General features: G+C 41.5%; 1 protein-coding gene across 1 annotated transcript in view; it reads right to left on the reverse strand.

The window, feature by feature from the left end:
- The window catches only part of ptpn1 (protein tyrosine phosphatase non-receptor type 1), a 52,340-nt gene extending 41,156 nt beyond the window's left edge, over nucleotides 1–11,184 (reverse strand). The window contains exons 1-3 of the mRNA XM_084333265.1: nucleotides 10,978–11,184; nucleotides 10,050–10,140; nucleotides 7,160–7,260 (exon numbers count right to left, since the gene is read on the reverse strand). Of these exons, the coding sequence (XP_084189391.1) occupies nucleotides 7,160–7,260; nucleotides 10,050–10,140; nucleotides 10,978–11,034 (249 nt within the window). The 5' untranslated portion in view covers nucleotides 11,035–11,184. The remainder of the gene's footprint in view (nucleotides 1–7,159; nucleotides 7,261–10,049; nucleotides 10,141–10,977) is intronic.
- Nucleotides 11,185–11,811: the final 627 nt, after the last annotated feature.

Below are 11,811 nucleotides of genomic sequence, written 5' to 3' on the forward strand. Positions count from 1 at the left end.
GATCACGCTATGTACGATAGCCATGCTAAAACGCTAGCACAACATTAGCACCTAACCTAACAACAAGCTTTAACAAGTCAGCGATCTTTTTGCGAGACTCTCCGCTCGGTGGCAAATTGTGTTGATGTCGATTTTGTTTAATCAATAAATGAGGCAGAATACACAGTGACTGTATCCTTTGTTTATTGCACTTGTGCCTGCTGCAAACATAATGAAATCCTATGCGAGACATTAAAGATGGCGGCTTTCTGTTTTCGTTCTGACTCTCCAACGAGTGACGCGTCTCTCTTCTGACCAATCAGTGGTCTGCAGTGTTTCACGTGACTTTTCTGGTACCAGTTCTACTCGCTTGGCACACGCTTGGAACCTCGACAGAGCAGGGACTAAAAAAGTACCCAAAAAGTACCCAAAAAGTACCTGGTACCAGAAAACCAAAAATACAGAGTAGAGTAGAGTCGAGTAGGTACCATGCAGTGGAAAAGGGGCATTAGTCCGCTGTGGTACCCGGCCGCGTCTATACTTTAAGCAAGTGGCTTGTCCTTCCGCGTTCCCGTTTTGTGCTCCGATTGGCCACACACGTTTCTGGTCATGTGACATGTGACATGCTCTAAGACAAACTCTAACCTTAACCAACTTCTAAAGAGCGCCTAAGCTTAACAGTCCAAAAACTTGCCGTCCCACGATTGGCGCACATGTAAGAAACGTGCGTGGCCAATCAGAGCGCAAAACGGGAACGCGGAAGGACAAGCCACTTGCTTAAAGTATAGAAGCTACCCGGCCGCCCACAATCACACATTTTGAAGTTCATTGATATGGTAAACTTTAAAACTCTGCAAGTTATGTACAAAGCAAGAAATAATCAATTACCAGTAAATGTAAGAAGCTAATTTCTGGATAAAGAGGACCATTGAACTTCAAAAAACCTGTGATGAAAATAATGTGTATCTCCTCTTACGGAGCCACCCTGTGGAATGGGCTAGAGCAGTGGTTCTCAACCTGTGGTACGCATACCACTAGTGGTACTTGGTGGTACTGCTGGTGGTACTTGAAAACTTTATATTAAAAATAATAAAAATAAAAAAAATGTGTGTGTGCAGTCAGGCCACTGAACTTAGAAGCAGTCCAGGCCAGCGTTTCTAGTTGTGGATATTAAGATAACCTAAGTGAGGAACAACCAGGAGATCACTGTGACAGAGAGTAATGCAGTCTAAACAGTCGTAAATCTTTTATTCAGCTTCAGCCCTGATCAGCCTTTATATTTTCCTTGAAAACGAGGGCTTTTCAAAATGCTATAAAACGAAAATGAACCGATAAAAAAACAATCCGCTTCGACAATGTTGACTGGAAAACGAGTCATTGATAAGCGACGGGCAGATTAGACACATAGCCATAATTTAAAACATAGATTAGGCGTTGAAGTGGATGGTGGGCATTCAGCCGGTAAATCAAGGTTAAGCAAGGGCTCTGAAAGTGTTAATAAAAAAAAATTAAAAAAAATACGTATGATACTGTATTGTACGTTATATCATATTACATTATATAATCATATTATAATTAATTTGTATATTATATTGAACTATATTTGCAGTATATACCATTATATTATGGTACTACCGGTATATTATATTGTATATATCATGTACTATATATCTCATATCACATTATATATGTGCTGTATACACTATTGTACTATATACTATTATATATACTAGGGATGCTCGATATTGGCTTTTTTACCGATACCGATATTCCGATATTGTCCAACTCTTAATTTCCGATACCGATATCAACCGATACCGATATATGCAGGGTTTCCACCCCCCAAAAAACTGAATAATTTCAGGTAACTAATAATTTCACTGGATATATATATAACATTGTTATTGTTTTTTTTTTTTAAACAGATACCGATATTTTCCGACATCACATTTTACTGCTGATATCGGCCGATAATATCGGTCGGCCGATAATATCGGACATCCCTAATATATACTATTATATACTGCAGGTATACTATACTGTAATGTGTACTGTAATGTGTACTATATGCATGTACTATGTATGTATGTAAATGAAAAAAAAATAAAAACGTATGTCTTCAGGGGTAGGGTCCGACAAGCCTAGTGCTTCTCCCTAGCCCTTTTCGGACAATGCCGCAATAGCAGCTGGTAAAACGTTGGTGATTTATGGAATGACCGTTGTTACTGTATGTGTCCAAAGCCCGAAATAAAAAAGAACTGAACTGTATAAAAAATGTAAACATAAATAAGTGTATACGTTTTGTACATAAAACTATGAAACTTTTGTAACCCGTTTCATGTAAAAAAAAGAAAAAAAACATTTGTTAAAAAGAAAAAGAAAACGTTTGTAACCTTTGCTAAATGATGTACTGAATTATGTTTCTTTTTTGTATTTTGTGTGTGTGTGTGTAAATAATGTAATGTAAAAAGGGTAGGCAATTATAAGCCTCGGCTTCAGCCTACACCTTTTCTGTAATTTTTCTTTTAATGTTCTACTACTATGCTTTGTAAAAGAAGACCGAAATAAAAATCATTCATTCATTCATTCATTCATAAGTTGCTATCACGTTATAACATGAAACGTTTTATGTTAAAACAATAAGTTATCACGTTATAACGTGATACTGATATTTTTTTCTGTTTCTGGTGTGGCAGCAATACGCTTCCGTACATTCATTTAGCTTTGGGAGAGAGAAATATGAACCGTCGAAGGCTACGTTCAGACTGTAGACGACAGTGGCCCAAATCTGATGTGACTCAGAACAGCACAAAACACATGGAATCTGATCTTTTCAATTTTGATTTGGCCCACTTTCATATGTGGTCTTAAATCAGATACAGGTTTGATTTTTTTTGCAATGCAACCTCAGTCTGAACAGTCATGCGACTCTTACATCACTCTAGGTTGACATTAGTCAAAATGATTTACGTCCCATCATTGTTAATTTGCGCATGCGGGTCAGTTCAGGAGCGGTGACCAGTTCACACTGGAATATGATATTGGCCACATTTTTTAAATAACGTGAACAGCCAAACATAAAAAATCTGACCAGAGCAATGAATTATAATTGAGCACTAAGGCTTGCAGTGTGATGGTAGCTCAAAATTCTGGGAATAAAATGTGAATTCTGTTTTATGGTGGACGTATCCATTAAAGATAAGCCATGTCTTTTTGATGAAGATTAATTAATTTTCAACCTTTACTTCACTCTGGAAATACATGGAGGGTGGACCCTAATTTTCAACGATACCGAGATAAAACATAAAAAATAAAACTAACAATAAAAGAATTAAAAATAAATAATAATAAAATACAAGCAGAACACAGATATATAAAAAATATAATAAAAAAAACTGTTAAAACAGTTACATGATGAAGTAGGGAGGTTTGAGATTAAACTTCCCATAAATTACTATAGAATAGATTTCATATGGTGATTGATATGCATAGGGTGTCACAGGAAGCATAAGAGTGACCATCCAGTAATGGCAATAGACAGCGCCATCTCTGCCAAAGTATCCTGAGTAAAGCACTGAAGCCCTAACTAATCCAGAGGGCAGGCACTGCACCGCCAGCCCGATCTCGCTTAACCCTTTCACTACCACTCTACCAAAGGGTTAACCCTTTCACAACCACACTACAGAAGGTTAACCCTTTCACTACCCCACTACATGTTAGTGTGAATGAATGAATAAATGAATGAAAGAATGGGTACAATACAGTACGGCTCAATACACACAATTGTTAAGGGGATGCAGACCAGAGAAAGACGTTTGTCTTGTTTACATCAGGGTCCCCCATTTTTTATTCATAGTGACATTTATGACACACAACATACATGACATTTATGGCATAGGGACATACATGACATACAGGTATTTAGTATGGTTACATTTGTGACATATACGATATTCAAATATAAAGTACTGTTACCCATAGATCCTGACAAAGTATATACATATGATGGGGAGGGGACTGTACATTAGGAGGGGGTGGGTGGGTGGGAGAGAAATATACATACGGTGGGGAGAGAATATATACGGTGGGGAGGAGACTGTACATTTGGAGGGGGTGGGTGGGTGGGTGGGAGAGATATATACACACGGTGGGGAGAGAATATATACATACGGTGGGGAGGAGACTGTACATTTGGAGAGGGTGGGTGGGTGGGAGAGAAATATACATACGGCGGGGAGAGAATATATACATGCGGTGGGGAGGAGACTGTCCATTAGGAGGGGGTGGGGGGGGTTTGGACATTTACGGTGGCCAGTTTCGAATTGCAGCCTCCCGTAGGTGCTCTTTAAGAGCGGTTTTGACGGTGGGTAGTAGGGCTGGGCGATTCTTGCTAAAATGTGAATCACGATTTTTCTCTCTAAGAATTGAGATCACGATTCTCACGATTCTTATTTTTTTCAATAAAATCACTTAAAAAGTAAAGTAAAAAGTAAAAAATATATATATTTAATAACTTAGAAATGAGATTGCATAGGTCTATGAATCGAGATCGTGATTTTTTTTAATTAATTGCCCAGCCCTAGTGGGTAGGGATTCACATTCCTTTACAGCTTTGGGTAGGGCGTTCCACATTGATGTGGCATAATTACGAAACGTGTTTAGTCCCTTGTTTGAGCCGAATCTGGGTTTAACATGATTTGTTGAGCTTCCTCTGGTGTTGTGGTCATGGTATTCACTGACCTTTGGGAAGTATTTTGACATGTACATGGGTACCTTAGTCGTATAGTGTATCTTGTAGACCAGGCCCATTGCAAGTTGCTGTACTCTGTCGTCTACTCTAAGCCATCCTAGGTTGTCAAAGTGGGCAGGGGTGAGGTGGGTTCTAGGGGTAAGGTCAAGTAGAAGTCTGACCAGTTTGTTTTGTAATGTTTGTAATCTTGTTTTTAGCGCCTTTGAGGTGCTTTGGTACCATGAGGTGCAAGCATAGTCGTAGTACCCTTGAATGAGTGCTCCTGCCAGAGTCTTCAGGGTATTCTTGTTTACCAGAGAGGAGATCCGGTACAAGAATCTAGTTCGTTGGCTGACTTTTTTTTATTACCTTCGATGCCATTTTGTCACAGGAAAGATTTGCCTCTAGGATGGAACCTAGGTATGTAATTTCATCTTTCCTTGTGACAATATTGTCACCCACTGTAACTGAGAAGCCGTCGGTCTTGCCGAGTTTGTTATTTGATCCGAAGAGAATGGACTGTTTTACCCAGGTGTAATGATAGTTTGTTATCAGTGAGCCAGGTGCAGATTCTGCAGAGTTCAGAGCTGAGGGTTTTTTCAACCTGTAACTTGTTCTTGTCAGAGACCAGCAGGGCTGAGTCGTCCACGAACAAGAACAAGTTGCAGCTGACGACATTTCATTTGCATAAATTAGGAACAGTAGCGGTCCTAGTATGCTTCCTTGTGGAACACCACAGCTCACTGTGAGGGGGGGGATAGAGTACCGTTTACCTCCACCATCTGTTCTCTCCCCTCCAGGTAGGATTGCATCCAGCTCACTGATAAACTATCAAAACCAATTGCTTTTAGCTTGTCAATCAGAATGGAGTGATTGACAGTGTCGAAGGCCTTTTGTAGGTCCAGCATGACCATGCCGCAGTATTTGCCCGCGTCCACCTCTTGTTTGATGTGGTCGTTCAAATAGAGAAGGCATGCGTCAGTGGAGTGGGATGTTCTGAAGCCAGATTGGAATTCGTAGATTCGATTTTTTTTCCGCCAGGTACTTTTCGACCTGTTCGTAGACTATTTTCTCCATGACTTTCGAGATGGAGGTAAGAATAGAAACAGGGCGGTAGTTGTCTGGGTCTAATTTACTGCCCTTTTTGTGCAGAGGGGTCACTCTCACAATTTTGAAGTCCTTGGGGACGTGTCCCTGTTTTATGGAGAGGTTTATTATGTGTGTGATGGGGTGATGGCGGCTGCTGAGTCTCTGAGGAATTTGGAGGGGATGTTGTCATGGCCAGTGGCCTTGTTAGGTTGGAGGGCGCTCAGTTTTTTGCCTCTTCTACAGTTATCAGGCTGGCATTTATGTAGTCGTTTGTACCCACCTGCAGATTCTTCTGTGTGTTTATGTTGTGCTATGTTGTGCTGTGCTGTATTTATTGTGTCATGTTGTACTGTATTATGTATCCACCCTGGCCTGTACCGAACAAGAATACCACCAACCTGGTTGCGTGGCAATAAAGGAAACTTGAACTTGAGCGATTCTGTGTGGTAGTGAAAGGGTTCAAATACGTAAATAAAGTACTTATAAACCACAGGAAAAAGGTACATAATGTATGTTATGTTATAACTTTATGTAATATATTTACGTTTCGTAAACCAGCACAAAACAGTAGTAGTTCACAATACTAAGCAAGATCGGGCTGCTCACCGAGACACACTTTTCTGATAGCGTTGACCAAACCATAACCACACTGTTACCTTAAACTAACCATAACCCTAACCACACACTGTTACCTTAAACTAACCATAACCACACTGTTACCTTAAACTAAACATAACCTTAACCACACTGTTACCCTAAAAACTAAACATAACCTTAACCACACTATTACCCTAAAAACTAAACGTAACCTTAACCCTAACCACACACTGTTACCTTAAACTAACCATAACCACACTGTTACCTTAAACTAAACATAACTACACTGTTACATTAAACTAACCTAGGCGTGTACCCTTTTTACAACGCAGCCGCGTTTCCGGCGCTCTGATTGGCCAGGTCATGTGACATGTGCGCCCAATAGCGTGTTTGCCCATTTCCGCGTCGAAACAGCCTGCAAACTACCTGCCGTTCTATCGCCATGCTCTAAGACAAACTCTAAACTTAACCAACTTCGAAGAGTGCCTAAGCTTAACCAGTGTAGAAACTTGCCGTCCCACGATTGGCGCTCATGTCACATGACCTGGCCAATCAGAGCGCAAAACAGGAACCCGGAAACGCGGATGCGTTGTAAAAAGGCTTCAAGCCGCCGGGAGCAGTTAAGGGGTTAAGTGTCTCGCTCAAGGACACTTTGGACACGCTGCTCGGGAGGAGCCCAGAAACAAACAGGGAGAACCTTCCGATGCCCAGAAGACCGCTCTACCTGCTGAGCCACTGTCGCCCCGTCCAATACCAAGTATTTACCTGAGTTAGAATGTAGCTCCTCTGTGCCTCTTCTACAGTTATCAGGCTGGCATTTATGTAGTCGTTTGTACCCAGCTGCAGAGAGATTCTGCTGTGGTCAACTGAGGAGGAGATGAAAATAAAAAACACATAAGAATATATACCACCTACACGTTTGTAATCCGTCACAACCCCCTACAATGCGTTGGATTGGCCCGGCTGCACATAACAAACGTACATCTGCCTTTTGGGGCGAAACAACAAAAGTCAAAGCAATCATGAGATCACTGATCACTAAACCAGTGTCTGGAAGCAGCCGTTTTTCCAATATGGATATTTGTAATGTACATTTTGTATGATGTTGTTTTATATGTGATGTACCGTTTGTAAACTCTGCTAATCTTAGTGTTTTTTTTTAACCTTCCTGCTGCCCAGTGGCCGCAGATGTAAATGAGCTAAGCCTGCTAACTCTGGCCCAGCTGTTGTGTTGTGCACGGCCCCTGTTTAATAAACTAATAAACAAAACTAATCTAATAGAAAATAAATAAATGGGACTAGCAAAGAAAAGTGGGCATGGCTGTAAAATTGAGACTTGTGTGGTTCCACTGGACTCGTTTTCAATTCAGCTATCTTGAGGTGAGAGGTCAAGGACATTATTGTAATAATGTCACAACCGCTACAATGAGTCTGCTCTGCGCGGCTGCACACAAACACACACCACACATCTGCCTTTGGGTGTAAAAACGGAAGTAGGCCGTTTGTTTCTGCCTTCGTGTTTCAATGCCCCGCTTTGCTGAACCAAACGACAGACGAGGCGATCTCTTGACCAAGACACGAGGAGTATTCCAAGTTCCAATTCAACGAGAGTAAACATTTTCCCTTTGCTGATGTTTACATTCCAATCCATCAAATAAAAGTACACGTTTCCACACAGTAAAAACAGAAGATCGCCATGGGTGGCATACTGCAACTAGTCTGGCTCATGGTCTGCATTATTTATTTGCATAGCCTATTTCACGTGGAAAAAGAGGAAACCACACTCTTAGTTGTCTTGATGTTACGAGAAGACACTTTGTATCACATTGAATGATGTTTTCTGATTCCAGGAATTATTCTTCATGTGCGAATAACACACCATGCAGCCACAACACAACTGCTAAATTGATAATCTCCCCCATGCTGAATCTTATCCAATCAGCTTACATCTGGATTTCTTTCAGATACAAATACGGTATTAATAATTATTATGCCCAAGCAATTGTTATCACATGACCGGCCAACTGCTGCATTATTTCAGCATTCAGTTAGCCCTATTCTTAGTTTAGTTTCACTTTATTGTCCAATGTGGACATTTGTTTTTAGTCTCACCATTGAACAAACAAATAAAAACAACAACAATGACAGCAGAACATACATAAATCTGTAATGTAAAAGTGCAGAGAACGTAGGAATACAATAATATACATCAACAAGGACAGGGTCTAACGAGTGCGTGATTAATTGAATGCCTTAATGGCATTAGGAATAAAGGATTTTTTTTAATGTTTGGGTTTGCCCTGGGTAGTCTGTAATGACCATCAGAGGGCAACAGCTCGAACTGCTCATAGAGTGGGTGAGAGGGGTCACCTACCATCTTCCTAAGCACTTCATTGTAGATGTAGCTTAGCCGTTTCTTAACACTTTAAGTGCCGAAAACGTGTTTAGGTGTCTTTCCTAGCCATGCTAAAGTTGCCGAGGACGCCCTAACTCGTCTTTAATATCAATATTTAAAAAATCTGTGATCGAAATCATATTTTTCCTCCGCAGCCCTGAGACACAGTGCTGGCCTCCTCTCAACCCTCTAGCGGTTCAAGAGCGCCATCTGGTGGCCGATCGGCAGAAGCGCCAAACAGGAAGTCATGTGGATGAAGTGGTGATCACCCATATTACTTCCGGCCACTCTCTATAGCTCCCGCGACTCCATCTTGAAACACTCGATAATAGATCGCTCGCCCTAACTCAATAAACAACGTTATTTGGACGTATATACTATTATACAACCTGGAAATGGACCGGGTATTTCGACATCCCATAATGGAAAACTGTCTACCCCACGCTGATCGCCCAATGGCCCGCGGAGACTGGGGTGAGTTTTAGCGTGTAGTATTACCGTGTTCGACACTAACTGCTATGATGAACATTTGACCCACATTAGATGAATGGTATAACGTTGCCCACGGAATTATAAACGATCCCCCGCCCATCCGGTCATCATCAGATGATACGTAGAAACTTATAGAAGCACGTCCATTTGAAATTTTTCATCTGGCACCGATCGCTACCAAACTGTATTTGATCATCAATATAATGCATTTGGGGCTATAAATCACGTTCTGGAGAAAGCTGCAGAAAGAGATGAAAACATACTTATACTTTAGATCATATTTTAGTATGAATATGTGAATGAAAAAGTTTAACGTTCATACACCCTGAACAATACATATAGGACATTGAATGGGCCCTAATAATGGCAATCTAGCAATAGAATTTAAAAAGTTATAGCCCTGCAAAGAAGGGGAACTTCTCCATAGACAAATAGAGCTGGCAAGGGATGGTATATCATGAATTTAACCTTCTGCAGTTAAAGTGTTAACAGCGGTTGATTTATTGACAAGATTTCTTAAGCAGCGTAGCTATATTGGGTGTAAATTAACCAAGGTGTATCTTGAGCTCTATAAACTATCTTACCTAAAATGAGGTTTCGTTTCATAAAGGGGGGATTACGGAGCCTCTGCTATGCAACTACACTGTAGGTGCCGGGTGGTGGCGTGCTGCGCAGAGTCCAAGTCCCGTCTCCACACCTTCATTTAAATTCCACCTTACATGTAGATTGTACTGTCCCAATGCACCAAGACATAAACATCTAACTTACATGGACTAACATCTCTGTAACGATTCCGAGTTTTGTTTTCGGGTAATTTGGCGAGTTTGCAGGGCAGTTCACTCGACTGCTGGCGAATTTCCTGTGGAAATGAAAAACACAATAGATAAAAAAATATATGAATGGTGCCATCACAAGCATATCATATCATATCCACGTGGTTGTTACAGGCTTTCTAACATGGTTTACAAAACAAAGGGTACAGGAGTCTTTAATTATGTTGGCTAGGCCCACCACAGTAAGTCAGTCATTCATTCTGTCAGTCAATGTCAAGGATCTGTAATCATTTGATTGAAACCATGGCCATGTTGACTCTTTATATATAGGAGCTGCATATTACACCACCAATTAAATAGATCTAGTATGACGACTAATTCCCTCGGTGTGTCATTTTTGGACTTAAGACTAGTCAGTGTGTGTGTGTGTGTCACAATATAGCAGGCCAAACATAACATGCATGGTATATCTCAGAGAGGTGATAGTACTTGGGAATGAGACAAATCAACATTATGAAAGTTGTCAGCCCAAAAGGTAGAGAGGGAAATTATTTAACTAACTGTAGTCTAATTTATGTAGTTTAATCCTTGATATTGTGACATGGGGTACAAACGTTCAAATACTGCTAAACGTGTCATGATTTGCATCCGATTGTTAGCCAGCTTCCTAATGCACTAACATGATGAGGGCTTGCTGCTAAGGACCGGGCACAAGCAGAGACATCAATCATCGGTCTGAGGAGGAGGATGATGATCAACTATAAGAGGAACTAGCCATGTCACCGCAGAAACAAGTGATGGCGGGTTGTTGCCATTGCCCGGCAAGCGTTTTTATTATCTTAACGTGTAAAAAAAGGCTCGACACGCAGAGAGAATTCAAAACTCAGCGAAATTCCACCTTGATTTACCGAAAGAGCCTGTACCTGGTAAATGGCGTTCCAACTCCCGAGTTCATCGATCTCTCGAAACTCGGCTTCCATTGCAGTCCTACTGCCACTCCTTCACCCGGATAGTCAACTACAACAGCTCCTATAAAAGGTTGAACAAAAAAATGGACACAAAAATTTGCCCAGCGACCAACTGCCAACTATTTCCACGCTATTGTATATTTCTAAAGTACTGTTGGCTACATACAGATTACAGTGTTGTCTTTCGGCCTGGTCTTACCGGAAACACGCCGGCAGCTCCTCCCACTCGTTATCACCGCTGCCCTTCAGTAGGGGAGATCTGCAGAGCCGCAAGCCCGACGTCTGGGCGGGGCTTCGGGGCTTGTACTCTGTTTGAGGCGGGGCTTCAGGGCTTGTACTCTGTTTGAGGCAGAGTTTCGGGGCTTGTACTCTGTTTGAGGCGGGGCTTCGGGGCTTGTACTCTGTTTGAGGCGGGTCTTGTACTCTGTTTGAGGCGGGGCTTCGGGGCTTGTACTCTGTTTGAGGCGGGGCTTCGGGGCTTGTACCTTGTTTTGTTTCCTGTAAAACCCGGAAGTAGTCAGTTTGTGCTGTTTATTTTTAACCCTAACCCTAACCTGCAACACAGAACACAGAAATGCAAATGCTGTCGAGTCCTCACTGCTTGTAAAAAATAAACAGCACAAACTGACTACTGTCTACTGCACAGTCAAACAGAGTACAAGGCACGAAGATGAACCGCCTCAAACCGAGTACAAGCCACGAAGCCCCACCTAGCCGTTGGGCTTGCGGCTCTGCAGATATCCCCTATTGCTGCCCTTGGGGCGGCTCAAACCGATGGACTGGTTCAAA

This window comes from Notolepis coatsorum (genome assembly GCF_963971535.1).
Source record: "Notolepis coatsorum genome assembly, chromosome: 17".
NCBI classification, from domain to species: domain Eukaryota; kingdom Metazoa; phylum Chordata; class Actinopteri; order Aulopiformes; family Paralepididae; genus Notolepis; species Notolepis coatsorum.